The sequence below is a fragment of the Musca autumnalis genome, unplaced genomic scaffold (genome assembly GCF_047663935.1).
Source record: "Musca autumnalis isolate F117 unplaced genomic scaffold, ASM4766393v1 scaffold_2, whole genome shotgun sequence".
NCBI lineage: Eukaryota > Metazoa > Arthropoda > Insecta > Diptera > Muscidae > Musca > Musca autumnalis.
This window is the reverse complement of record NW_027411755.1, coordinates 263,440,044-263,465,631: the sequence shown is the minus strand read 5'-3', so window position 1 is coordinate 263,465,631 and position 25,588 is coordinate 263,440,044. Positions and strand designations below refer to the sequence as shown.

Below are 25,588 nucleotides of genomic sequence, written 5' to 3'. Positions count from 1 at the left end.
TGGCTGAAATTTGGTACGTAGTCTTCATTGGGGGTATAAAACTTTCCCCCAGAATTTTGTCGGTATCGGTCCACACCTTCATATAGCCCCCATAGAACGGTACCTCCCGATTTTCGGTATTTTGAAGGTTTTAGCTTCATTATCCTACCAAAATGGCTGAAATTTGGTACGTAGTCTTCATTGGGGGTATAAAACTTTCTTCCAGAATTTTGTCGGTATCGGTCCACACCTTCATGTAGCCCCCATAGAACGGTACCTCCCGATTTTCGGTATTTTGAAGGTTTTAGCTTCATTATCCTACCAAAATGGCTGAAATTTGGTACGTAGTCTTCTTTAAGGGTATAAAACTTTCCCCCAGAATTTTGTCGATATCGGTCCACACCTTCATATAGCCCCCATAGAACGGTACCTCCCGATTTTCGGTATTTTTAAGGTTTTAGCTTCATTATCCTACCAAAATGGCTGAAATTTGGTACGCAGTCTTCATTGGGGGTATACAACTTTCCCCCAGAATTTTGTCGGTATCGGTTCACACCTTCATATAGCCCCCATATAACGGTACTTCCGATTTTCGGTATTTTGAAGGTTTTCGCTTCATTATCACACCGAAATGGCTGAAATTTGGTACTTAGTCTACGTTGGTGGTATAAAACTTTCTTCCAGAACTTTGTCGGTATCGGTCCATGCCTTCATATAGCCCCCATAGAACGGTACCTCCCGATTTTCGGTATTTTGAACGTTGTGACCTCAATATGCCACCGAAATGGCTGAAATTTGGTATTTAGACTTCGTTGGGGGTACTCAAACTTCCCCTTTAAATTTGTCGGTATAGGTTCACGCCTTCATATAGCCCCCATGGATAGGTACCTCCCGATTTTTCGTATTTTGAAGGTTGTGTTTTCAATATTCCACCAAAATGGCTGAAATTTGGTATTCAGTCTTCAATGTGATATAAAACTGTTCGCCAGAAATATGTCTGTACAGGTCCACGCTTTCATATAGCCCATTTCTGACTAAAATTCGTCGGTATAGGCCCACGTTTCTATGTAGCCCCCATAGAACGGCACCTCCCGATTTTCGTAATACTGAAGATTGCGACGTCAATATCCAACCGAAATGGCTGAAATTCGTTATTTCGTCTTCCAAGAGTTATAAAATATTCCAGAAGAGTATTATCAGTATAGGTCCACGTCTTCCTATATCCCCATAGAAGCGTATTTCTTGATTTTCGGTATTTTTTAAGTTTTAGCAACATTCTCTTACCGAAATATAGGAAATTTGGCATTTAGTCCTCTTTGAGCCTGAAAACTTTCCGTAAGAAATTTGTCGGTATAGATCGACGTTTTGAAATAGCCCCCATAGAATGGTGCCTCACATTGTTTTATCGAAATTGCTGAAATTTAGTATTATGTCTTCTTCATACACGAAAGGAAACAAATTATTCCATTTTACTTCAATACAACATGTGGTGGAGGGTATAACAAGTTCGGCCCGGCCGAACTTACCGCCGTTCTTACTTGTTTATTTTCACAACAAAAGCGGGAAAATGTTATATATGACATTCGTTCTAATATAAATGTTTACAAATGAAAGTTTATGATCCAGGAACATTTCTATTGATCTTCACAGGTCTTGCAAAGCAAACAATAAAGGCGACTGTATTTTAGTGGCTATTTAGTCATAAAAATATTTATGTTACAAGGAAATAAAGATTCGCGTTTAGTGTTACAAAGAAATCTAACCAAACCCCCAACGTTGAGATTATTCATTTGCTTCGTTTTAATCAACAGAAGTCAGAAGGGACCCTTCTACAATAAAAGTTGGTAGCGAACAACAAAAACACATCACTAAAATATGTGTGAGTTGTGTTCTGGGCATCGTCTCAGGGGATAAATATTCCTTGGTTGTTAAACGTTTACAGCTTTTGTTGTTGTTGTGCGTATTGTAACACAAAAAGCCATGCTTTAGACTAGAATTGCGTTTGGTTATGTTCGGCAACAACAACAACACGTTTGCACCATTTCTGTTTTATTAATGGTCGTGGGCTGAAATGCTCTCTCAAATGTCAACCAGGAAAAACAAGGATTTGTAATGCGACCCAGAGGCTTGACAAAGAGTGTCAGAAAAAACAGAAGTGTAAGGTTAGCTAGAAAAAGCAACTTAGATGTGGCAAGTACAAGTGGTGACCGGAAGAAGTAAAATATGAAAAACTGAAAATGTGTGCGTCAATGTGGGTGGAGTGTTTGTGTTAAAAAGCCAACAATGACAACAATAGCCCTCAGCATTAGGGAGCATTAGGGTTGCCGGTCTCAAACAAGAACCGATTGATGCCAATTGTTGAATCAACATTAACCCCATAAACTATTTTTGTTCCAAAAGATGAAATTAGAATGAGGTTCACTTGTAGTGAAATTTATAGCGTATAATTGCAGAAGTATCTTCCATAATATATGAGCAGTATGTTTTTGGTCAGTAAATTTTAGATGAACGTAATATTGAAAACAATATTGTCGAAATTAATGAAATCTGAAATGGCATCACTACCTCTCTTTGCAAGTTTTAAAGGGCTTTTGTGTGTGACAAAATAAGGAATAACAAACTAACACTGACACAGCAAGTACTTCTTGGAATTGCAGCATCGGTCATATCTAACTTTAGGGGACATTAACCCTTGAGGCATTACACTGAGATTATTCCACTTGAAGAAGACGGGTGTGTAAGTGTAGGATTTAATTTAATCTTAAGATTTCTTTATGATAAGCATCACTTGAAAATTGCGGCAGGATCACAAACAAAACGGACAAGATAATTAAAAAAAATTAAAATTCAAGATGAAGTGTGAAATTTTCAAATAAAAATTAATTTTGCAACAATAAATGCCATCCATTCCTAAAGGAAATGAACATAAGCATATGATTTAGGCGTACGGAGCAAAGATTATTCCAATATGAACAATGTATTACAAAACAAGTGAGTCAAGGCTATAGTCGGGTCGGGGCCGACTATGTGATACCCTACACCACTACCCCTGTTCATAAGCTTTGGACTAATAAAATTCAAAATATTAAAATTGGGATAGCGCCTTTGCTATGAATGTCTTCATTAACACAGGTCAATTTTTTTGAAACGCATTTAAGTGCATCGATAGTACAACCCAAATAAAAAATGGAAAAGTGGGATGTATGCCAACCATTAATAGGCTTCTTTCTCTGTTAGACCCCCATCAACCCCCAAAATTTCGTGAGGATCCGATCAAAATTTCGTAGTGTGATTGCAAAAAATGGAAAAAGGGATGCATTACCGACTATTGCGATATCACTGTTGTTTGACCACCTATGACAACCTACTTCACATCGTTGTAAAGGTGATATTTTTTTACTTTCCTTGCCAAGTTTTGCTTTCGATATACCTCCTACAGAAGGGAGATAATAACTTTGAAATAAAACGTTGGTTTTTTTTCCAAATATTTGTTTTCACATTCCGACCCCTGAATATTATCCGACCATCACCAAAATCAATAGGCTTCTTTCTCTGTAGGATCCCCATTAGCCCCCAAAATTTCGTGACGATCCGATCAAAATTGCGACCTGTAGCGTGATTACAAAAAAATGAAAAAATGGGATGTATTACCGACTATTGTGATATCTCCGTTATGTGGCCACCTACGCCAACCTACTTTGCATCACTGTAAAGATGGGATTTTCTACTTTCATAGTCAGACTTTGTTTTTGGAAGATCCCCAACCGAAGCTGTGATATTCGTCATTATTATTAAAATCGCAAAAATAAAAAGTTGGGTTCTATTAGCGGCTATTGCGATATATTCGTTGTTTGATCACCTACGAGAACCTACTTTACATCATTAGAAAGGCGATATTTTCTACTTTCATGGCCAGGTTCTGCTTTTGGTATACCCCATATTGAAGCTGAGATATTCGCTTAGGAAAATAACGTTTTTTTGCCCATTATGACCCCTAAATATTATCCGACCATCACCAAAATCAATAGGTTTCTTCATCTGTGTGACCATCATTAACCCCCAATATTTCGTGACGATGCGATCAAAATTACGACCTGTAGCGTGATTTCCAAAAAAGTGGAAAAGTGGGATGTATTACCGACTATTGCGATATCTCCGTTATTTGGTCACCTGCGCCGACCTAGTTTACATCATTGTAAAGATGGGATCTTCTACTTTCATAGCCACGCTTTGCTTTTGGAAAGTCCCCAACCAAAGCTGTGATAATCGTCACTATAATTGAAATCGCAAAAAATGAAAATTTGGGTTTTATTTGCGACTATTGTGATATCTTCGTTGTTTGATCACCTACGAGAACCTACTTTACATCATTAGAAAGGTGATATTTTCTAGTTTTATTGTCAGGTTTTGCTTTTGGTATACCCGGTATAAAAGCTGAGATATTCGCTTTGGAAAAAAACGTTGTCTTTTTATCCACATAAGTTTTTGCCCATTCCGACCCCTAAATATTATCCAACCATAACCAAAATCAATAGGCTTCTTCCCCTCCGGGGCCCCCATCAACATCCAAAATTTCGTGACGGTCCGATCAAAATTGCGACCTGTAGCGTGATTACAAGGTTTAGATGGACAGACGGACGGACGGACACACATAGCCAGATCGACTCAGCTCGTCGAGACATTCATTTTGGTATATATAAGTATGGGTCTACGACCATTATTTCGATGCGTTACAAACTTTTTGGGCAAAACCAACTTATAATACCCTCCCCACATAGTGGTGTAGGGTATAATTAATATAGTAGCAATAAATATTTATAGTTTTGAAAATGTTGATCAATATCTAGCAAACTGTTGGGAATTCAATCAAACAATATTAAGAAAAAAGTTTTAATGCATTTAACTTAACAACTCGTCGCTGTAAAATATCTTCGTATAATTTAAATTACAATAAAACTTTTAAGAATACCAACCATAATTAGATTTCAACTTAAGTTCTCTTCTATAATTTATTAGCAAAATAAATGTATTTTTCCAAAAATATTTATAAATGTTACGGTGGTCTGTCTCACCAAGTGAAGTGAAGTAATTTATCTGTTACAAAATTTCAGCAAGAAAACGAAACCTGTTCAAATGACATTCATCTAACACTTACATAAATAAAATAACAAATGATTGTATAATTTTTTGAGTTTTTTTCTTCTTTCGTAGAGGTGTGTCACTGGCATTTCAAAATTAATTTTGAAGTGCACTTTTACATTTATCTTTATGATTTTTCTTTTTGCCCAATTGCAATAACACGCACAGAGATCGATGATGAAATGTTTCGCTCTAAAAAACAGCAGAAACAGCATTTAATATGAATTTTGATGATTTATTTCTTTGGGGTATTATTTTGAGTTGACAAAAATGTCAAATGCTTTTAAGCGAGGAATTAGAGAAAGAGGTGGATATTATCTACGCCAAGTATCAGAGCGGAAATCTCTGAAAAAAAGGCAAAATATGCTTTGCATTTTTTTGTCATTATAAGATTACAGGAAATTCCTTTAAGTGCTACGAGTAACATTTTGAAAATATTATGTGAGCTGAATCCAGTTGGGAATGTGCGTTTGCTGTAGTTACGCACATTGTATATCTCATCAGGGACGTACGCAGGATTTCACTTGGGGGGGGGGGGGGGGGCCCAACTTGACCAAAAATCGTGAAAAATTCAAATGTTGTGTAGCGTTGCGTAAAGCTATTTTAAGGGGTTATGGCCACTTATAAGTATGAGAAAAGCCATTTTCATGCATTTTTTTATAACAAATCTATTAAACCTTAAGTTACCTTCTATTTTTTTTTTTGAAAAATCTTACATTCAAATGCCCGCTTATAAAGCACTGTTTTTACTAAAGCAGTATGCGGTACCCACTGTACTTTGAAAAAGAATAAACCGATCAGCATATATTTTTGTGGAATCATTACGAACCTAATAATCTTGTCCATTATCGAAAAAAAAAATCAATTTTTAAAAATTTTGAACAGTTGAAATCAAAATTTCGATTTTAACAAAAACAAAACACTGTACAAAATTGATATTTTTCTGACTCCGTCAGCAGTTTTTTTAAAGACTCTCTCGGTTAAGCACATGATTTATGTGTACAATAGCCCAAAAAAAAAACAAAGTGCCACTTCGAGGAAAATACGTTTTTAGTTTCTATGCTACATACAAAACACAATAAATGTTTCCCTTCGAAAGCTCATATCTCGGTAAATTTTTGCCCGATGGACTGGAAATTTTGGCACATATTCTATATTCTATTCTATATTTTATATGAAATAATGGTACAAATTCATAATATTTAGTCCCAATTTACATTAGGCGAGTTTACTTGCGGCAAGTCTCAGTTTGTTGGAGAGACTCGTAAGGGGTATGGAAGTGGAAAAAATTGCTCGTACCGGCAATTTTCAGGCAATTCTTTCTATATTTTTCGTTTTTGACATTATATTCATTGTTTTGAAAACAGACTTGCCTGTATAAACGCAAGAGGCAAGTTTAAAATAGAACGAGAAAAATTGCCGCAAGAAAAATCGTTTAATGTAAATTGGGTCTAAGGATACAATTTTAAATATTTACAGAGTATGATATTTAGAATTGAAAATAAACAATATCGGGCCACGTTCGGCAATGTCGCCATGTAAAATTTATTGAAGTTTTTAATCATACAGGTCCACGTTATGGTTTATCGTAGAATTTTACAACCACAAAGAATTGCCGTTGTCTTTGCTATAGCAAGATTTTCACTATTTCAATGATCTTAGCCTAATTTTTAAGAATATCGGCTGTCGTTGTCGTTGATATGTTTCCAAATGAAAACATTAAGAAAAATTTAACAGTTATTGAGATATGGTGCGAAATGTATACAAATTATGAAATTTTGAGAAATATTATAATTTTTTTTTTTCATTTCTCCAAATATTTTATTTTGGCCCTTATCTACAAATTTGCTGCAAAGGTCAGAAGAAGATTTGCATTGGTTTCAGAGATATAGCCCCGAGTTGTTTAAAAAGTCGATATTTAACAATGTTTAGATGGGGCCATAAAATCCAAGCTGTATCTGACTCAACAAAACGGAACTAGGGCTTTTGTACTGTCTGTACTTTCAAAAAATCCTCACTTCAAATTATTTGCACAAGATTACCTTAAAAATGTTGCACAGTGTTATTTACCGAAAGAGATAGATTCTGATACCAGGATTATTTTTACTTTTAATATTATGTTACAAAAGAAGCGTAATAATTTGTTTTCTTAATTGTACGATTAGAAGTTTTTGGACTCGATGACAAACACTTTGATGAACTTAGTTCTATATAGTTTTGACAAATAACAATCGATCCTTATTGAACCCCACATAATTATTCACTAACAATTATTTGAGAGACACTCCTCTTGATAGTTACCGCTCCCATAAGCTTTTTAGTTGGCCATCGTAGTATTTAGAGCTTTGTCAGGAAAGGGGGATATCGCTGTAAAAAAGACTACAAAATGTCCAAAAAATCATCGAACAGTCTTTAAACTGCAGTTATGTTAGACTTATATAAGAGACCTAAAGATGTTGTCCAAACATGTTCTCTTGGACCTTGATGTACTTTTGGAAGTAATCTTGCGAACCATATTAGGTTAGATTTTAGACCGAATCAGTTAGTCCCTTCGACCATTTTAGTGAACATTATTGAAATTTTATGGCGGAGGTACCGATATGACTTAAATTTAATTTGGACAAAACATTACGAGATCCATAACTTGGACCGAGAGTTATCATGAGTTCCAACCTGCCAGACAAACAGAGATACAGACGGACGGACGGTGGTAAATACTTCCATCTTGGCTGAAACGAATATCATCCAAACATATGTCAAGTCTTAAATCATTATTTTGATGAAATGTATACGATACAATCCTAGTGTATATAATCTCGTAATCTAAAGTCTGAGGTTTCAATTCGGTAATGATAAGTAAAAATCAAGTGACGCACAAAAATTCATTTGTCTTCATTATTTTGTCATACTGTTTAGCAGCAAATTTGTCTAAAACAGAATAACATGGCGATTTTTAGGTTATGGCCGAATAATGGGGGCTATGAACTTTATATTATACATTTGAATACTGGATTATATAGTAGACACCCTAAGCATATCCTGAGTACCATATGAAGATCCTATGACTTCCCCCGATGACGTAATTACAGCTTAAAGTACTCAAAATATGCAATTTTTACAAGGTCCGTCGTATATTTTCTATATTTTTTGATATATATGTATACACCATGACTATTTCAAAAACGATTTCTATCGAGCGTACAACATGTCCTTAATATATTAATGTCGAAAAACCCACAACAAAATATTTGTTTGTATCCGAAAATAACGAAAGTCTGGGTTAAACACGTAAAACCCGATTTTGAGCTATATCTCAAAAACAAGAGCTGATTGAGAAAAACCGGGACCGGATTTCAAAATAACTCGCCGATTTCATCTAGAAACAACTGCAACTTCGGTTGAAACAAAAGTCCTGTTGACCAGTGTAATAGACATGGGGTATATTCATTAAGGAATTAGCATTTGATATGACATGAAGAAGTAATTCAGATTTTATTGGAAGTTTCTCTCAAAAACAGCTTACAAACAAAAATTTTTAAAATATTTTCTTACAAAACCTGTTAATGATGTACATTTTCTGTTCAGAAACTTAAGAAAATATAAGTTTTAATTTGAAATCTTCAAATATACAAACATTTTTATGAGAAAAAAATATAATAACTAGTACAGTAGCTTAAAAAATTTTGTTCGACCAAACCATTTCGGGGGGGGGGGGGGGGCACGGGCGGCCCGTGCCCCCCCCCCCCCCCCTGCATACGTCCCTTTATCTCACAGTGTCTCTTGTTGAAAACAAGCCAGCAAAACTTTTGAGAGGGAATTTTATAATAAAAATAAATATCCTGAAACTATTTTGTATGACGTGTATCATAGCTTTAAAAATAAACACTATCCTGCTAAAATTAGGATCAGTGAGTCATTATGTATTACTCCTTACTTAGTATTGAGTACTGTGGCAACGCTACATACCCTTGTTAAATAATGGGTAAGTAGGAGGTTTTGTAAATAGTTACGACTACCAAAAAGTACTATAAAAACCTAAATAATAAATAATAATAAATGTGTCTTTAAGAACGTCCATCATTCGGCAGTTCAGTATTTTCAAAAGTAAATGGGTCAAATGGATCTCGACAACCTGCAAACGTATAAAATAACACAAACATACTCCGCTCAACTTATCCACAGTCGAAAGACGACACTTCTTGACCCGGTAATGTGGAAGCGCAGTGGACAAAATATTACGAGGACCAAATTTTGAATTAGGGTGACGTAGGGGATGGAAGATACCAAGGAACGGTCCTGACTGGTTTTAACATGGCAAAGCCCAGGATTTATCTTGGTCCCTTTTTCATCTCCAGTGGACATTGACCTCCCAGTGGTGTCACCTGGGGAACTGCCTTTAACACCCGTTAAAGGTAGTGAGCTAACATGTGCCACGCGTTCACCCATAAGAACGTTAAAAACTTGGGTTTGGGCGTCGGGTTAGTAACCCACCCCTAGAAAAACAGCCTACTATGAAAAAAACAAAAGAAAAGAAAAACAAACCCCTCTAAAGTTGACGAACCCCGCAAACGTTTTAAGGACCATGATCTGCGAATCTGCACCTGGAATGTTCGCACTCTTTATAGAGAAGGTGCAGTCTTCGCATTGGCAGACGTACTTGAAAAATACAAGACCGACATTACACACAACAACACCTAAAGGTGACGCACTCTATTATAGCTGCCATGACGTAAAGCATGAGTTTGGTTGCGGATTTGTAGTTAGTCGGAGGCTAAAACATCTGGTATCAAGCTTCACCCCATTGAATGAAAGACTTACTGCAATTCGAATAAAAGCTAAATTCTTCAACATCAGCTTTATTAGCGTCCATGCTCCCACTGAAGAAAAGGACGAACAGACCAAAGATATATTTTACGAGCGCTTAGAAGAAACATATCACCGTTGCCCTGCCCATGACATTAAAATCATTCTAGGCGATTTTAATGCCAAAATTGGAAGGGAGAATATATTTGGCCCAACAGTCGGGAAATTCAGTCTCCACACTGAAACATCTGACAATGGTATGAGGCTGATAGACTTTGCAGCTGCAAAAACATGGTAGTTAGCAGTACCGGATTTATTCATCTCGATATTCATAAGGGCACTTGGCTGTCTCCAGATCAGAAAACAAGAAATCAAATTGATCATGTTGTGATAGATGGAAGACATTCATCGAGCGTATTGGATGTACGATCGTTCCGAGGCGCAAACATTTATTCGGACCACTACCTTGTTGCAGCAAAGGTATGCACCCGCTTAAACGTAGCAAACAAAATATGAACAGACACAACACGAAAGTTAGACACCGGTAAGCTGAAATCACAACAGATAGCCACAGCATATTCCACTCAACTAGCCCAATTGCTGAATCAAAGCCCTCCTCATCCCGATAACATATCAGCTCAATGGCAAAGCATTGCCCACTCCATGCAAACAGCCGCAAATCCATACTTGGATAGCAGAGACATCCACCAAGGAATCCATGGTATGATCAGGAGTATCGTGCTGCCACCGAAGAGAAAAATGCGGCATATAGGGCTACTTTACAATCCGTAGCAACGCGTAGCGCACGAGAGAGATACAGCGAGAAAAGGAGAGAGGAGAAACGTCTTTTCCGCAGGAAAAAGAGAGAGATGGAAAGCGGGAGTGTGAAAAAATCGAGATGTACAGGAGCCAGGATGAAGTCCAAAAATTCTACCAAAGAGTCAAGCACTAAACTGATGGCTTTGGTACAGGCACATCCTCCTGCAGAGACCAGCAAGGTATTTGGTAACTGATACAGATAGTGTACTTAGGATATGGAAAGAACATTTTTCAAAACTTTTGGTATCCAATAGCAGCGAAGACAATAGCAGTAAAGACCAGTGTTCGAAAATAAACACTATGGAATCGTACCGTACCGTTCTGTACCGTACCAAGGTGGATAGGTACGCTACGATAATGTACCGTACCGGTACACAAACACTAAAAAATATTTTAGTGATACTGTACCGGAGCACAACGAAAATCTTACTGTACCGACTGCGGTACACAATGATTTTTAGTGTACCGACTGCGGTACGCTACGATTTTTTAGTGAACCGACTGCGGTACAGTACGATTATCGTAGTATACCACTGGTCGGTTCACTAAAATATAACGTACCGTTAATGTACCGCACGTGTGTTTTTTGTAAATTGTGATAAAAAATTATATGTTTGATGTTTTTGAGAATAAGGGCAAGAATAGTAACTAAAATTCATGATTATATAAATTAAATGCACGAATGTGGTAAATTCGGTCGGTATACGAATTTTGAGAAAATTAGTGTAAAATATGAAATTAGCCAAAATTTTCAACCAATACATATTTTAATAAATTCTATAAGAAGTTTTATTGAACCACCCTCTATTATAGTATTAGGTTTAAAATCCATATTATTAATGTATGTATTTCTATTTACTCGCTTTGAGAAAATTTTATTATGGGCTCATTAGGGTCCTTGTAGTCAATGTACATATTAAAACACTGCTTTTTAAATATTATTTGTTCCCTAGTTAAATAATTAGACAGTTTTTACAAGTAAAAAGGGGTGATAATGCATGTATCATAAAACCATTTCTATGAATGGAAAAGAATAACGTTAATATGTTGGTGTCATAAGGATGTTTATTTGCGGCAAAAGTCAATTCATAGAAAGGTTATGTTTGTTGTCCAATCCACATGAACAAACAAAACAGCCACAGTCGGATCACTAAAGATTGAGTCTCCAGCTAATATATTTTAAAATTTTAATATGTTTATTCTGTTGAAGTTTTAATGTTGATATGTTTGAATTAATTAAAATAAAATTGCATAAACCATAAAATCCGTTTGTAATAGGTAACAAAAAAAAATGGTAAGAATCATGGCACAATTACACAGGTAGTGGCATCGTAAAAATTTGAATATGTTATGTCAAAACTTTCTTTATATTGTTGGGGAAATTACAACAAAAGTATTTTTTTTATAAATTGATTTTACTTTTCATATTCGATCAGCTGGTGTGATACCACTACCTGATAGTTCTACCATGGTAAGAATATGCCATGGTAAGAATAATGCCTCAAAAACTCTAACTTTCTGCTGGTAGAATACGTTTAAGTTTGTCCATAATTTAGATAAGAACAGCTATAAATTGACAAGTGTACTTCATTTATTAATATATTTAGTAAATTTTCTACTTTTACCCATATAACGGTACCTGCCGATTTTCGGTATTTTAAAGATTTTTGCCACATTATCCCACCGAAATGGCTTAGATTTGGTATCTAGTGTCCGTTGGGGTTATACAAGCATTCCTATAAGAATTTTCGGTACAGGTCCACGTTTTTATATAGCCCCCATAGAACGGTTCCGCCGATATTGATTATTTTGAAGGTTGTAGCCACGTTATCCAACCGAATTAGTTGAAACTTGGCATTTAGTCTACGTTGGGAGTATAAAATATTCCGACGGAGAATTGTCTGCACAGGTTCATGTTTTAATATGACTCCCATGGAAATGTACCGCCCGAATTTTGCTATTTTTAGATAGAAAATAATAATAAAAACAATTATAAAATATTTTGTTGCAGCTAAAACTTTACAAATTTGGTAAGAACTATATGTACTAAAAATAAAATAAAAAATCTACGCGCCATTCCGCGACACTCCCTACTAAATAGCTTTAACAAAGTACAGAATTTGAAAGAAAAGCGGATGTCACTTGATTTACATATGTGTAAAATCCGAGTTACAATAAATAACATATTATATAAAATATTTTTTACTCACCTGTCTTCACGAAAAGCTTTAAAATTACTTTGTAGGAAGACTGCATACGACGATCGCAAATTTACTACTAAAATATATTATAACAAGTGAAAAAGAATCAGTCGGCTTTGCTGACAGAGATATACCCTCAGCCTGTGTATATTGAAACAATTTTTTTCCAAAATACGTATGTATTTAGGGGGTTTTAAAAATTTTGGGCATTTGAACCGACAAAAATGTTGATTAGGATTAAAGATCAAAAGTTTTGCGGAGGAGATACTAAAAGGAATGGATCGACATTGACCGTTATGGAAGTGGATCTCCAGCCACAACATACGATGCCATAGGGGTTTTTACACTATACGGGCTGTTTGCTCAAGAAGTATGGACTTGCCCTTAAAAAAACTTTTTCCATCGTAATAGAGGCAGCGAATGCAAGTTGCTTCAACAAAAATCAAAGTGATTCGATATTAGGTCATAAAGTGAACTTATCCGAAATCTTGCGTGGAAGGTACCGGATGGAGTGGACAAATATAGTCCATATTTGAACCTGATATATATCTGGTAGATATATTAGGATGTGTAAAGTATAGACCAATTCGGCCACTCCCTTCAAGAGTTACCGTACGAACAATTTTTCCGAATATTTTTGAACTTTTGTGGGGGAGGTACCTGAAGGAGTGGACCAATATGTTTGGACAAAATATTACTAAGGCCATATTTTGGACCGAATCGGCAAATCCGTTCGAGAGTTATCTTGGGCTCCAACCACCTCACACGGTGTCATAAGGGTTTTTTGCAACTTTCAGGCTATTTTCTCAGGAAGTGTGGACTTGCCCCTGATGAAACTTGTACCGTCGTATGGAGGGCAGTGCATACAAGTTGCTAAAACAAAAATCAAAGCGATTTGAGAGATGGTCCTAAACTGAACTTTTCCGAAATTTTGTGCGGGAGGTACCCGAAGGAGTGGGCCTATTGAGACCATATTGGAACCTCATATTACTCTGGTAGAAAGATTACGATATACAAAGTATGGACCAAATCGATCTGTCCCTTCAAGAGTTATCGTGCGCACAAACTTTCCGAACATTTTCGAACTTTTGTGGGGGAGGTAGCGGAAGGGGTGGACCTATGTAGCTCATCTTCGAACTTAAACTAAGTTTGGGCAAAATATTTCGAAAGCCAAAATTTGAACCGAATCGGTTCATCCGTTCGAGAGTTATCGTGCGCTCCAGCCAGCAGGACAGACAGACAGACAGACGGACGGACATGGCTAGATCGACTCAAAATTGTCTGAAACACATTTCGTCCAAACATACTTGGGGTCTAAAACCATTATTTCGATGAGGCACATTTTCATCGTATCAAAGTGTATATGAAGAAAAGACAAAATTTTTTAGTTTTTCATAAAAAAAAAATTAAAAAAATTTTTTTAAGCTACATGAAAGATTTTTGGTACATAGATTGGGAAAAAAATCCCATTCTTAAATCTGTTCGAGATACTAATTTTGGTTGTTGCGCGCAAAAGTTATGGCGATTTCAATTCTGATAAAAAGAAAAAAATCTTTAAAAGACTCTAATCATTATATTGAGAAACTCTCTTAATTAGGGGCTCCCTACGTAATATATGATTACTGAGGCCCCATAACATTAGTGAAAAAGTTTTAAGTTTTCGCGGAAATTGAGAAAGAGTTAAAAAAATTGGTACTTTGCAACTTGTTTTAATAAAATTCAAGCTGTTTACGCATCCTAAAAATATTTAAGAAAATATGTACGTAATCTAAACATCGCGATGATTCAAATGAAACCAAAACTATACAAATCCGTTTAATGGTTTGCATATTATAGCAAAAACAAAAAGATATATTAAGGAAATTTATAAAATTTTTGTAAGAGAAAATATTTATTAAAATTTATTTTGTGAGTTAGTTGAAAAAATGTAGGAAAAATTTGTCGGAGTTATTCTTCTATTTTAGAGAAATTTCACGCAAAAAATCGAATTTTTTATTCTAATCACTTCTCGAATACACACTAACATCTGGCGGAAGAGATGGGTATCGTTCAAATAAATGTTGGGTTCCTTTAAATGAGGTATAATCTTGTAATAAAAGTGTATCGGGTAATGTTCATTTTGAAATGCGTGTAAATCGCGAAATCCTCAAAATCGCTTGATGCGCATGCGGTTTACCAATACAGCGAATTCATCTCTTTTAATTTGTACACATTTACCAGGATTTACTTCGGCCGCTAAGATGTAGCATCGTCTATAGTTTAGTGTACAAAAAACTGTATAACGCAAATAATTTGCACAAAGTGCATACACTTTTTATGCGCATCCGATTTCACTATCATGAATGAAAAAATACATCGATCTAAACCTATTTCAATAAAATCCAACAAGAACCGTGGATGTAGCATCACACACTATTTTTGGGATAAATCGGATAAAGCTCCCATGGCACTAAATTTTTTAAACCACTGTTTTCGCAAAAACTCGAGTGATGTGTCAGTTTCTTCATTGAAAATGAAACGATCCACAGAAAACGCGATTTAATCCGCGATATTTTCAAAAACATTTTTTGCAAATTTTTCAATTTTTGCAGTAGCCATTTCCGCCGTTCTAGTAGATGGATTTTTACGATCTGTGATTCATATGATCCGGATCGTCGAAAAACTAAAATATCGCGGGGTACCAGCACACTCAAAACGATATTGTAAATACTGTACCCAAAAAATAGGTTTTTTAGAAAAAATATCGCACTAAATTTTGGCCTTTGGCAGTAGATTACTCTGCTGCTGTGTGGGCTACATACTCAATATACATATCAGATTATGCGAAATCGCGAGTTCTTTAATCCTATAATCGGTTTTTCGAAATATCCGAATGCGCGTCCCAGTTACATAAAAAATACAAAAAACACCTGAAATCCGGCTTCAAAATTTCAGCATCCATAAAAGGTGGATGCAGTGGAAATTTTGGAAAGTGATACATTAGAAGTGTAATCTTCATTTTGTATTCTCCTACTTTTACTTTGGACAGATGTCCGTCATTTGAATGGTTTAATCAGAAATCGAATAGCAATGTAAAAAACCTGTTTAGCTTCAACGTGTTTTTACCTATGTTTTTCCTTTGCGCGGTCGTAACTACCACGTAAATTAAATTTTTTTGCTAAATTTTTGAGCTTTGTACAAAAACATCTAAAATAATCCAGCAATAGTCATAGTTACTGGTAAACTACAATAGTTCGCGTATTATAATAGTGCAAACCTTGGCTTCATGGAAACTAAAAAATTTTGACTTTTCCTCATATACCCTCCTTAGCCTAAAGGCTGAGGGTATAAAAACCAGTCCACAAATTGTGAGCAAAAAATTAAAAGTTATTCCGCTTTGGCTGATGTAAAACAAATTATTTTAACTGTCGTTAGATTCTGTGGACACCTTAGATCAATACATCACCAATAATTTTTACATAGGCGTATGTGATTTTTTTCGCGCTATATCTGTATTTTTTCCACTGTTCGTTTGGCCCAAAAAACATCAATGTGACACCAACACGTGCCTTATTACTTTATACAAATATTTTGGATATACATATGTATATAACACAATTATGGGGTCAATTTATATAGTCTTCCATAATAAAACAAAAAACCATTAAAAATTTTACATTTTCTCATAATTCATAAAAACACATGTATGTTACATTACAGATATGTATATTATTTTCATTGTTCCAACAATACGAACTAAGAATTTTTACTGCTTCGTCCTTTTCATTAGTACCACAAAGTAACAGGCAAAATTCTCGTTGATCGTCCACATTACCTTGCTATGAATAGATTTTCTGTTATTGGTGCCGCCAATAATAATGATTTTGCACGAGGGGATTTGACGTCAATTAGTAACCTCATACTGGTGTTATGATAAATACATTCCATATTGAAAAAATCATATTAAAATTTGTAATTTGGCTACAAATACTTTTAAATGTGTAAATAAACATAGCATGGAAAAAAAACCTTAGTGATGAACAGTACTGTTCGCTACAAACAAAATAGATGGGTATTTTTGTTGGTACTGGTAATATTAATGTGGATTGTATAGCAAATATTAAATTTTTCTGAATAATCTTTTTCCAAAAAATGCTAATGACATCACAATAGTAAAATTATTCCCTACTCATTCATGTAAATGATTTTATAATTCACGATTTTTTTAAACAACATCATATTTTCTAGTAATTTTCTCAATATTTATAAACGATTAAAATGTAATTAATTTATACAATATTGAATTTTATTTATTATACTTGCCTTCTTTCCCAAGAAAGCATATAACAATTCATATTTCCTCATAATTAAAAAACACATGTGTGGTACATTACCGGTACGTTATTTTTTTAGTGAACCGACCAGTGGTACCGGTACGGTACACTAAAATATTTTTTAGTGATACCGTACCTGGTTCGGTACGTTATTTTAGTGTACTGTTTCTTTTCGAACACTGGTAAAGACAGCAATAAAACGACTGAAGAATAATAAGGCAGCAGGAGCCGATGGCTTACCAGCCGAGCTGTTCAAAACCGGAGGCGACACGCTGATAAGGTGTATTCATCAGCTAGTTAGTACCATCTGGTAGGAAGAACCAGTACCCGACGATTGGAACCTGAATATCCTGTGCCTCGTCCACAAGAAGGGAGATAAGACGGTATGCTCTAACTATAGGGGCATAAGTCTACTCCCTATTGCCTACAAGATCGTGTCACGGATCTTGTGCGATTGACTAAAGCCTATGGTCAACGAGATAATTGGACCATACCAATGCGGCTTTAGACCTGGCACTATTGACCAGATATTTACCCTGCGGCAAATCCTGGAGAAGACCCAAGAGATGCAGATCGACACCTTACACCTTTTTGTCGATTATAAAGCAGCCTTCGACAGCCCGCTACATTCAAAGGTATTCCAAGCAATGTCTGAATTTGGTATCCCCGCAAAGCTCATCCGGCTTTGTAAAATGACTTTAACTGACACGATGTCCTCAGTTAAAATAGGAAAGAACCTCTTCGAAGAGTTTGGTACCAAAAGTTTCAGGCAAGGAGACAGCCTTTCGCGTGATCTCTTCAACATCCTTTTAGAAAAGGTTATACGAGAGGCAAATGTCAAAAGAAGTGGCACAATCTACACCAATAGTCACATGTTACTTGCTTATGCTGATGATATAGACATCATGGGCCGATCAGTCAAAGAAGTAACTGATACCTTTATGAAGGTCGAAGGAGAATCTGCTAAAGTGGGTCTGGCGGTAAACGGTGAGAAGACCAAGTTGATGGTGTCGACGCGCAATGCGTCCATTGAGCTCGGACCGACTGTGGAAGTTGGTTCCTATAATATTGGTTTAAAAACAAAGCCACATCTCGTCAAACAAAAATAACGCTCTACAAAACACTGATACTACCCGTGCTGATGTATGGCTCCGAAGCCTGGGTACTTGCGCAAGCAGACATGGCAGTGCTAGGTGTGTTTCAGAGAAAAATTCTTCGAAAGTTCTACGGACCAATCTGCGTTGACGGTGAGTACGACGTCGCATGAACCACGAGCTGTATCTGCTATACAACGACATCAATATTGTTAAACGTATCGAGATGCAGCGATTGAGTTGGCTAGGCCATATCATAAGAATGAGCGATGATGAACCCGCTAAAAAGGCGTATAAACACGGACCGCTTGTCGGTGCACGCAGAATTGGCAGGCCAAGGAATAGATGGCGCAAACAAGTGGATGATGAGATGAAAAGGCGCGGTATTCCAGAGTGCGAAGCAACAAATAGAGAGAAATGGAGATCTTTTCTTAGTTCGGCCTATGGAACAAATGTTCTGTAATGGGCCAGCTAAGTTAGTAAGTACATTTTGAATTAAGTCGATTTATCCGTTTGAAAGTTATCGTGCGCTTCAGTCAGACAGAAATATAAAGGGACGGACAGGGCAAAATCGACTTTAAATTGTCTGAAACGGATTTCGTCCAAACATATGTATGTGGGGTTTAAAACCTTTATCCTCTTTAGCCTGAGAGTAAACACCAGCGATATTATGCAAAAATATTTTCGTCTGCGGCGCTTTTTGTTTTTAAAAAAAGATATGCACATTTATACAAAAACTTTCTATTTTCTAAAATAGTGAAAATATTAAAAAACGTGCCATTTTTACAAAAATAATTTCGCCAGCGGGATTTTCGTTAAAAAAAACTAGATTTGAATATTATTACAAAAACTTTGTATTTTCTTAATTTCTTAAAATATTTTTTAAAAACTCGCACGAATTAAAATAATTTGAATATTCTTGCGATTTTTTTCAAGAAAAAAAATTCTTTATTAAGAAATGGCAATTGAATATTTTTTAAACAAAATTTGCATTTTCTTAAAATAGAAACATATTTTTGTGCAAAATCTTGCGGGGCTTTTCCACTTCCCGACACCAATTAGTTTCGTAAGCTATTCGTAAGTATTTTATTTTTACAGCATTTTCTATTCTTTTTTTTTTGTGTGGCTACGATATACATACTTATTTTTCTTAAACATTTTAAATTAATTATAAAATGTATATGCATTTATTGTATTAAAAAAATCATTTAATTTTAAGAAACTCCCATGGGAGTTATGTCCGCTAGGTGGGGTTCGGACATAGCTCCTAAAATTATTGGGGAGTTATGTCACTGCACCCGTCTGACAATCCATTCTAACTATGACTTATGGAAACTAACGCTCTGTTTAGAATATAAGGTCCCCTAAATAAGTATAAGTTGTATATATAATCGTTGCTCTTTGTTTGCTGGACTGTCTTTCTTCGCAGGAATGTCATATCTTCTCACAGCGCTATGTTTATACAACAATACAACAACAATTGTCATCACTCAATGAATTATTAATTTTATTTTGTGTACAATATTTTATAAAAGTTTTTTCTTCCATCTTTTCTCCTATCCGTGCCTATCTAAAAACGCACCACACCCATCAGACGACGAAGAAAACGACGTATTATATTACAAAAATAGTGACATTTCCTTGGCATAGTTCATGGTTACGTTTGAGCGGTGGGAGGGGAACAGCAAGCTTGAAAGAGGGGGGAACAAACATATGTTTGTGTAAAACTTTCCCAATGATTACTTAATATTAATATACCAACATTTATTGATTTGTTCACGTATTCTTCTCTGCCATCAACAGTAATTTTGCTTTTCGCTTCATCGTTACTTTTTTTCAATACTTGATATCCTTATGGGAATATTGTAGAGACTCTTACACACTCACTCATTCAGTCATACGTCAATAATAGAGCTCTTAAGGTACATATGTGAGAGTCATTCCAACAAATTGATGTGAATTAAATCGAAGTATATCGCTTTGCACTGAACAATTCGAATCATGCATGATGATCTGCAAGAGGGTGAGGAGTGGAACATCGCAACATTTTATCTCCTATCTATGGATCAACGGAGAGCAAAGGAATAGACGAATGGACGGTGGAGGTATGGATGGATGGACTCTGCCGGAATGAATGAATGCCAATTGTTGTTGAATAATGCAAACTAATTAAAGGAGTAAATTGATTGTTTTCTCTTTGCCAATGACTTTGTGTGTGTCTGTCTATGGCTTGTAAATGTTGGGTCTCACTGGACAACTCTGATGCTGTTGCCGCATAGTTTTTCATCTTCACTCTTTTTGTTTTTCATCTTCTGCTGCTTTGCAATTGAACAAATATTTGGTCATGTTTGTGTTTTAGAGGAGTATGTTTGCCAATGTTCGTTTATTCAGTCGATTTCTGTTCAATGTTCGATTTGAAAAGAATGCAGCTCTCAGAGGTTCATTGACTTTAAAAACTTTAAACATTGTAAATATGTCATTGTATTTATTATTGTTGTTGCTGTTCTCTGTCGCTGTCGTTGTTGTGGCTGTAGCTATGTTTGTTTCTTAATAAATTCACTTTCGTATCGAATTGAATGGAATATATTACATGCTAAAATATGTATGTAAGTACATACTTACAATCTATACACACATACATACATATATGTTTACCTACATCCATTAGTAAAATAGACAATTTGCATTGTAAAGTTTGTCACACATACAAACCGTTTAACTTAGACGTCGTTAGACATATTACAAAATGAATTTACCTGCAAATAGACAGAATAGAAATAAATATAAAATATATTTATTGAATTGTTATAAAATGTGTTCGGTTGTACAAAACAAATTAAATTTATCTAATTACAAAATATTTACATAAAGAATTTAAAATATGTCAATGTAAATTAGAATTCAATATTCTAGTATAAGATTATATTGTTGATTGCAAACGATTGCAAGTAAAAGTATTTTCTAAGAGACAACTTAATTTGAGGGGACTGATAAATGCATAACCCACTCTTGATTGCATAATTATTTTAGAAAAGATTATCACTAACAAAGACATTGACATTATGAGGCGAGCATTCCAAAAAAATTGGGGTATGCCAAAGTGGTTTTCGCATAATGCGCAGTGGATGGGAGCTCCCGTGGTGCAGTGGTAAGTACATGGAATTGAACTCAGTAGGTTTGCGGTTCAATCCCTGACCAGAACATCCGACATTTCGACTGTGGCAAATACTCGGAGCCATCGTGGTGCATTTGCAAGCAAGTCCGCTTTGTACTCAAAATTATCGACAATGGCAAATCCCTTTGTGTAATGCTGGTTTACATTTCCCGAGTATTACATCTATGTAAAACTTATCTATAAATGTGTCGTAAGACACGCCGTTCTGGCTTGGCGATAATAAGTAGGTCTCATATCATTGAACCGATATGAATCGACGTGCATTGATATAAGAAAAGTCTTCTTGTCCCTTCGGGGATGTTGTGTGGACATAGGTATGTATGGATGGTTTTAAAATCAAGTAGTTTAGGAAAAGCAGCATATGATAATACTATATAACAAAAATCATACAAACCGAGCAAAATGGATGCAAATGATCTTGAATGGCCTTTTTGGCAAATTAGCTACTCGTTATACCCTCATACAATTTGATACGCGCAAAAATGTGCCTCATCAAAATAATGTCTTTGGTCCCTAAGTAGTTCGGACGAAGTCCGTTTTAGGCAATTTTGAATCTATTTAGCCCCCTGTACGTCCGTCGCACTGCTCAACATGTCTATTCTTTGCACCATGCAAAATGTTGTTGAAAGTTATATAAAATTCGAAGATGAGCCATATTGGTCCACTCCTTTGGGTACTTTCCCAACAAAACTTTAAATAATTCTACCAATACGCTGCGCTCGATAACACTTTCAAGAATGACCAATTTAGCTCAAGCCTTGCACATCCTAACATTTCTTTCTGACATAGATCAGGTTCGAGTAATGTTGCAAACGTGCCGTTTAAGCACAAGTCTCAGATCTCTTTATCCTTGTGGCACCTATTAATAAGGTATGACTTTATCGGGAGCAAGTCCATACTACCCTAATGCTCAAAAAGCCGTCTCCAACTAAAATCACTGATGAGCGCGATAACTTATGAATAGAATATCCGATTTGCGCAAAACTTTTGCACATCGAAAAATTTATTCCAAACGTATATCAAGTTCCATGAAGGTCTATATCGAACACCTACCTCCCTCACAAAATTTAAAAATGTTCTCTTAGGCACCGTTTACAGACGGCTCGAGGATAGTTTTGAAATGTTCCCGAAGGTTTTCCTTGTGGTACAACGATATTATGTTTTTCGTGGACAATTCCATGCTTCCCGACATAATGGTACAAAATATGATTGATCCAACAATATTCAAAGAGCCAAATATGTATTGTAAATAGACAGCGGAATTTTATGCAACCCCTATTTTTGGTCCGATTCATGTCAAATTTTGAGACTGTGCATATTTTTGGCTTCTGATTACATTGCAATCGAAACATATGACATATGCAGAATTATGCAAAATGCATAAATTTTTGCATATGCAAAATTTATGCATTTTACATACTTTCTTATGCAACAAATATTTCCATAATAGGTACAAAAATTTTTGTGTGTACAATTTTTCTGTTTAAAATTCTCTTCAGACAAGTCAATAAAATACAGAAATGTATAACTACAGCCACAACCTTCAAAATACCGAAAATCGGGTGGTACCATTCTATGGGGGCTATATGAAGACGTGGACCTATACCGATAAATTTCAAGTGGAGGGTTTAATACCCCCAACGAAGACTTAATACCAAAATTCAGCTATTTCGGAGGGATATTGAGGGCACCACCTTCAAAATACCAGAAATCCGGAGGTACCGTTATATGGGGGCTATATGAAAACGTGGACCTATACCGACAAATTTCAGGTGGAAAGTTTTATACCCACAGCGAAGACAAAATTCCAAATTTCAGTAATTTCGGTGGGATATTGAGTCCACAACCTTCAAAATACTGAAAATCGGGAGGTACCATTCTATGGGGGCTATATGAAGACGTGGAACTATATCGAGACATTTCAGGTGGAAAGTTTTATACCCCCAAGGAAGACTTAATACCAAATTTCAGCTATTTCGGAGGGATATTGAGGCCACAACGTTCAAAATACCAGAAATCCGGAGGTACCGTTCTATGGGGGCTATATGAAGACGTGAACCTATACCGAGAAATTTCAGGTGGGAAGTTTTATACGCCCAACGAAAACTAAATACCCAATTTCAGTCATTTCGGTGGGATATTGAGGCTACAAGCTTCAAAATACCGAAAATCGTGAGGTCCCATTCTATGGGGGCTATATGAAGACGTGGACCTATGCCGACAAATTTCAGGTGGAGTGTTTTATAGCCCCAACGAAGACTAAATACCAATTTTCAGTCAGTCATTTCGGTGGGATATTGATGCTACAACAGTCAAAATACCGAATATCGGTATGCACCATTCTATGGGGGCTATATGAAGACGTGGACCTATGCGGACAGATTTCAGTTGTAATGTTGCATACTCCTACCAAAGACTTAATACCAAATTTCAGCCATTTCGGTGGGATATTTAGACCACAAATCCTTGAATATATTTTTGCATATGGTTTTGCATATGCTCATTTTATGTATATGTACAAATATGTCAAAATATGCACGATATGCAGAATATGCAAAAATTTCTGGGCCTAATTCGTTTTATTTTGTAATAAAACGAGTTTCTGTCTAATCAGATTTTCTCTACGACCATCCTAACCATACATGCATTTGCATAGGATTCCGCTGTCTAATTGTAAAGATATTTCAGATTCCGTATGTAGTATTGTGACTCCGACAATAGTTTTTGTCAATTACAAGAATTGTTTTTGTCATATCAACTAAAAGTTTTATCAACTGGACAATATAATTTTTTTCTTCGACAATTTTATTGTCTTCACTCGGTATTCGATGCCGTGGTGAAGAAACAATGTTGGTGAGTTTTGTTTGTATGACAGTATGAGTTTCTCCTTATTTTTTTTTTTTTTTTTTTTTTTTTTTTTTTTGGAGAAATGAGATTCTTGTCTTTATTCGTTTCTTTTTTAATTCTTCTTTGGGTGGTTGAGTTATACTGACACAATCTGAGAAGTGTTTTTGGGGTGAAACCTGCCTCGTCATAATTTGTGTTTTCTCTCCATATTTGTTATGGTATTCCTTCCCTGAAAAAAATCATTACCAAATAATGGGTTTTTAATAGTACTTTTTGTTAGTCGTAACTACTAACAAAACCCCCTACAAACCCATTATTTAGACAAGGGCGTGTCGCTGCGAATAACTATTTATTCTATAACCACTTGAATAACTAGTTATTTTATAGCAAATAGAAGTTGAAAAATATGCTAAAAAACAAATGTTATATTTTTAGAACAGTTGTGGCAGAATTTGTTTTCAATTTCAACACACTTTTTATTTTTATTTTATTTTGCTCTCTGTTGGAACGAACACACTATGCCGCGCGTACGAACATTAAGGGTTATTTAAACGCTTACCTGTGCACCGCCAACTGTTTTTATTTTGCTAACAAAAAACTCGCATGTCGATGGTGAGCGTTGAACACACAACCCTCTGATTTAAAGTCGAGTACACACGCTCTGTGACACCGTACTCGTTACATAGTAAGGAGTAATGTAAGTAGTTATTTTTGTTTACACACTTTGTAATGAGTTACATAATAACTAACGGATCCGAATTTTTGCTGGGTTATTTGGAGTGGGTGTTTGGATGAACGCAATTGAGTAGTTATGTTTGTATTTGTTGTCAGTTAAAGGAGCAAAACTTGATCATGTATTGTGTTCTTCAATACTCGTAATATTATACTTGGCATTTATACCAAAGTTATGTGGAAAGTGTATATGAGAATTATATACAATCAAATCAAAACTTTCAGTAACGGGATTGCTGTACTGACAATAGTGTTTGTAATTCTAGATTATGATAGTTCATACCATTGGCATTGTTAATGATTTTTACAATATTGCGGAAAGTCGCAAGTTGGTTTTGTTTTGTTATGTTTGGAGCAAAAGATTATATTTTTGGATTTGCAATAACAATGCTTGAACAAAATAAATAAATTGTTGGAACTAAAATATAAATTCTTGTTCCAACAATATCGAAAGAGAATTAATTAAGGTCGAAAAATATCTTTTCT

General features: G+C 35.6%; 1 protein-coding gene and 1 long non-coding RNA gene across 4 annotated transcripts in view; one reads left to right on the top strand and one right to left on the bottom strand.

The window, feature by feature from the left end:
- LOC141391988 (uncharacterized) overlaps window positions 1-25,588 on the bottom strand; it is a 281,949-nt gene that overhangs the window by 105,000 nt on the left and 151,361 nt on the right. Inside the window, exon 2 of one of the 3 annotated variants that reach the window (XM_073964816.1) lies at window positions 19,449-21,104. The exons of the other annotated variants lie outside the window; for them this stretch is intronic. Coding sequence (XP_073820917.1) covers window positions 21,069-21,104 — 36 coding nt within the window. The 3' untranslated portion in view covers window positions 19,449-21,068. Of the gene's footprint in view, window positions 1-19,448; window positions 21,105-25,588 lie in introns of those variants that run through there. 3 annotated transcript variants of the gene reach the window in all.
- The window catches only part of LOC141391989 (uncharacterized), a 265,489-nt gene that overhangs the window by 128,793 nt on the left and 111,108 nt on the right, over window positions 1-25,588 (top strand). The gene's annotated exons all lie outside the window — the stretch shown is intronic.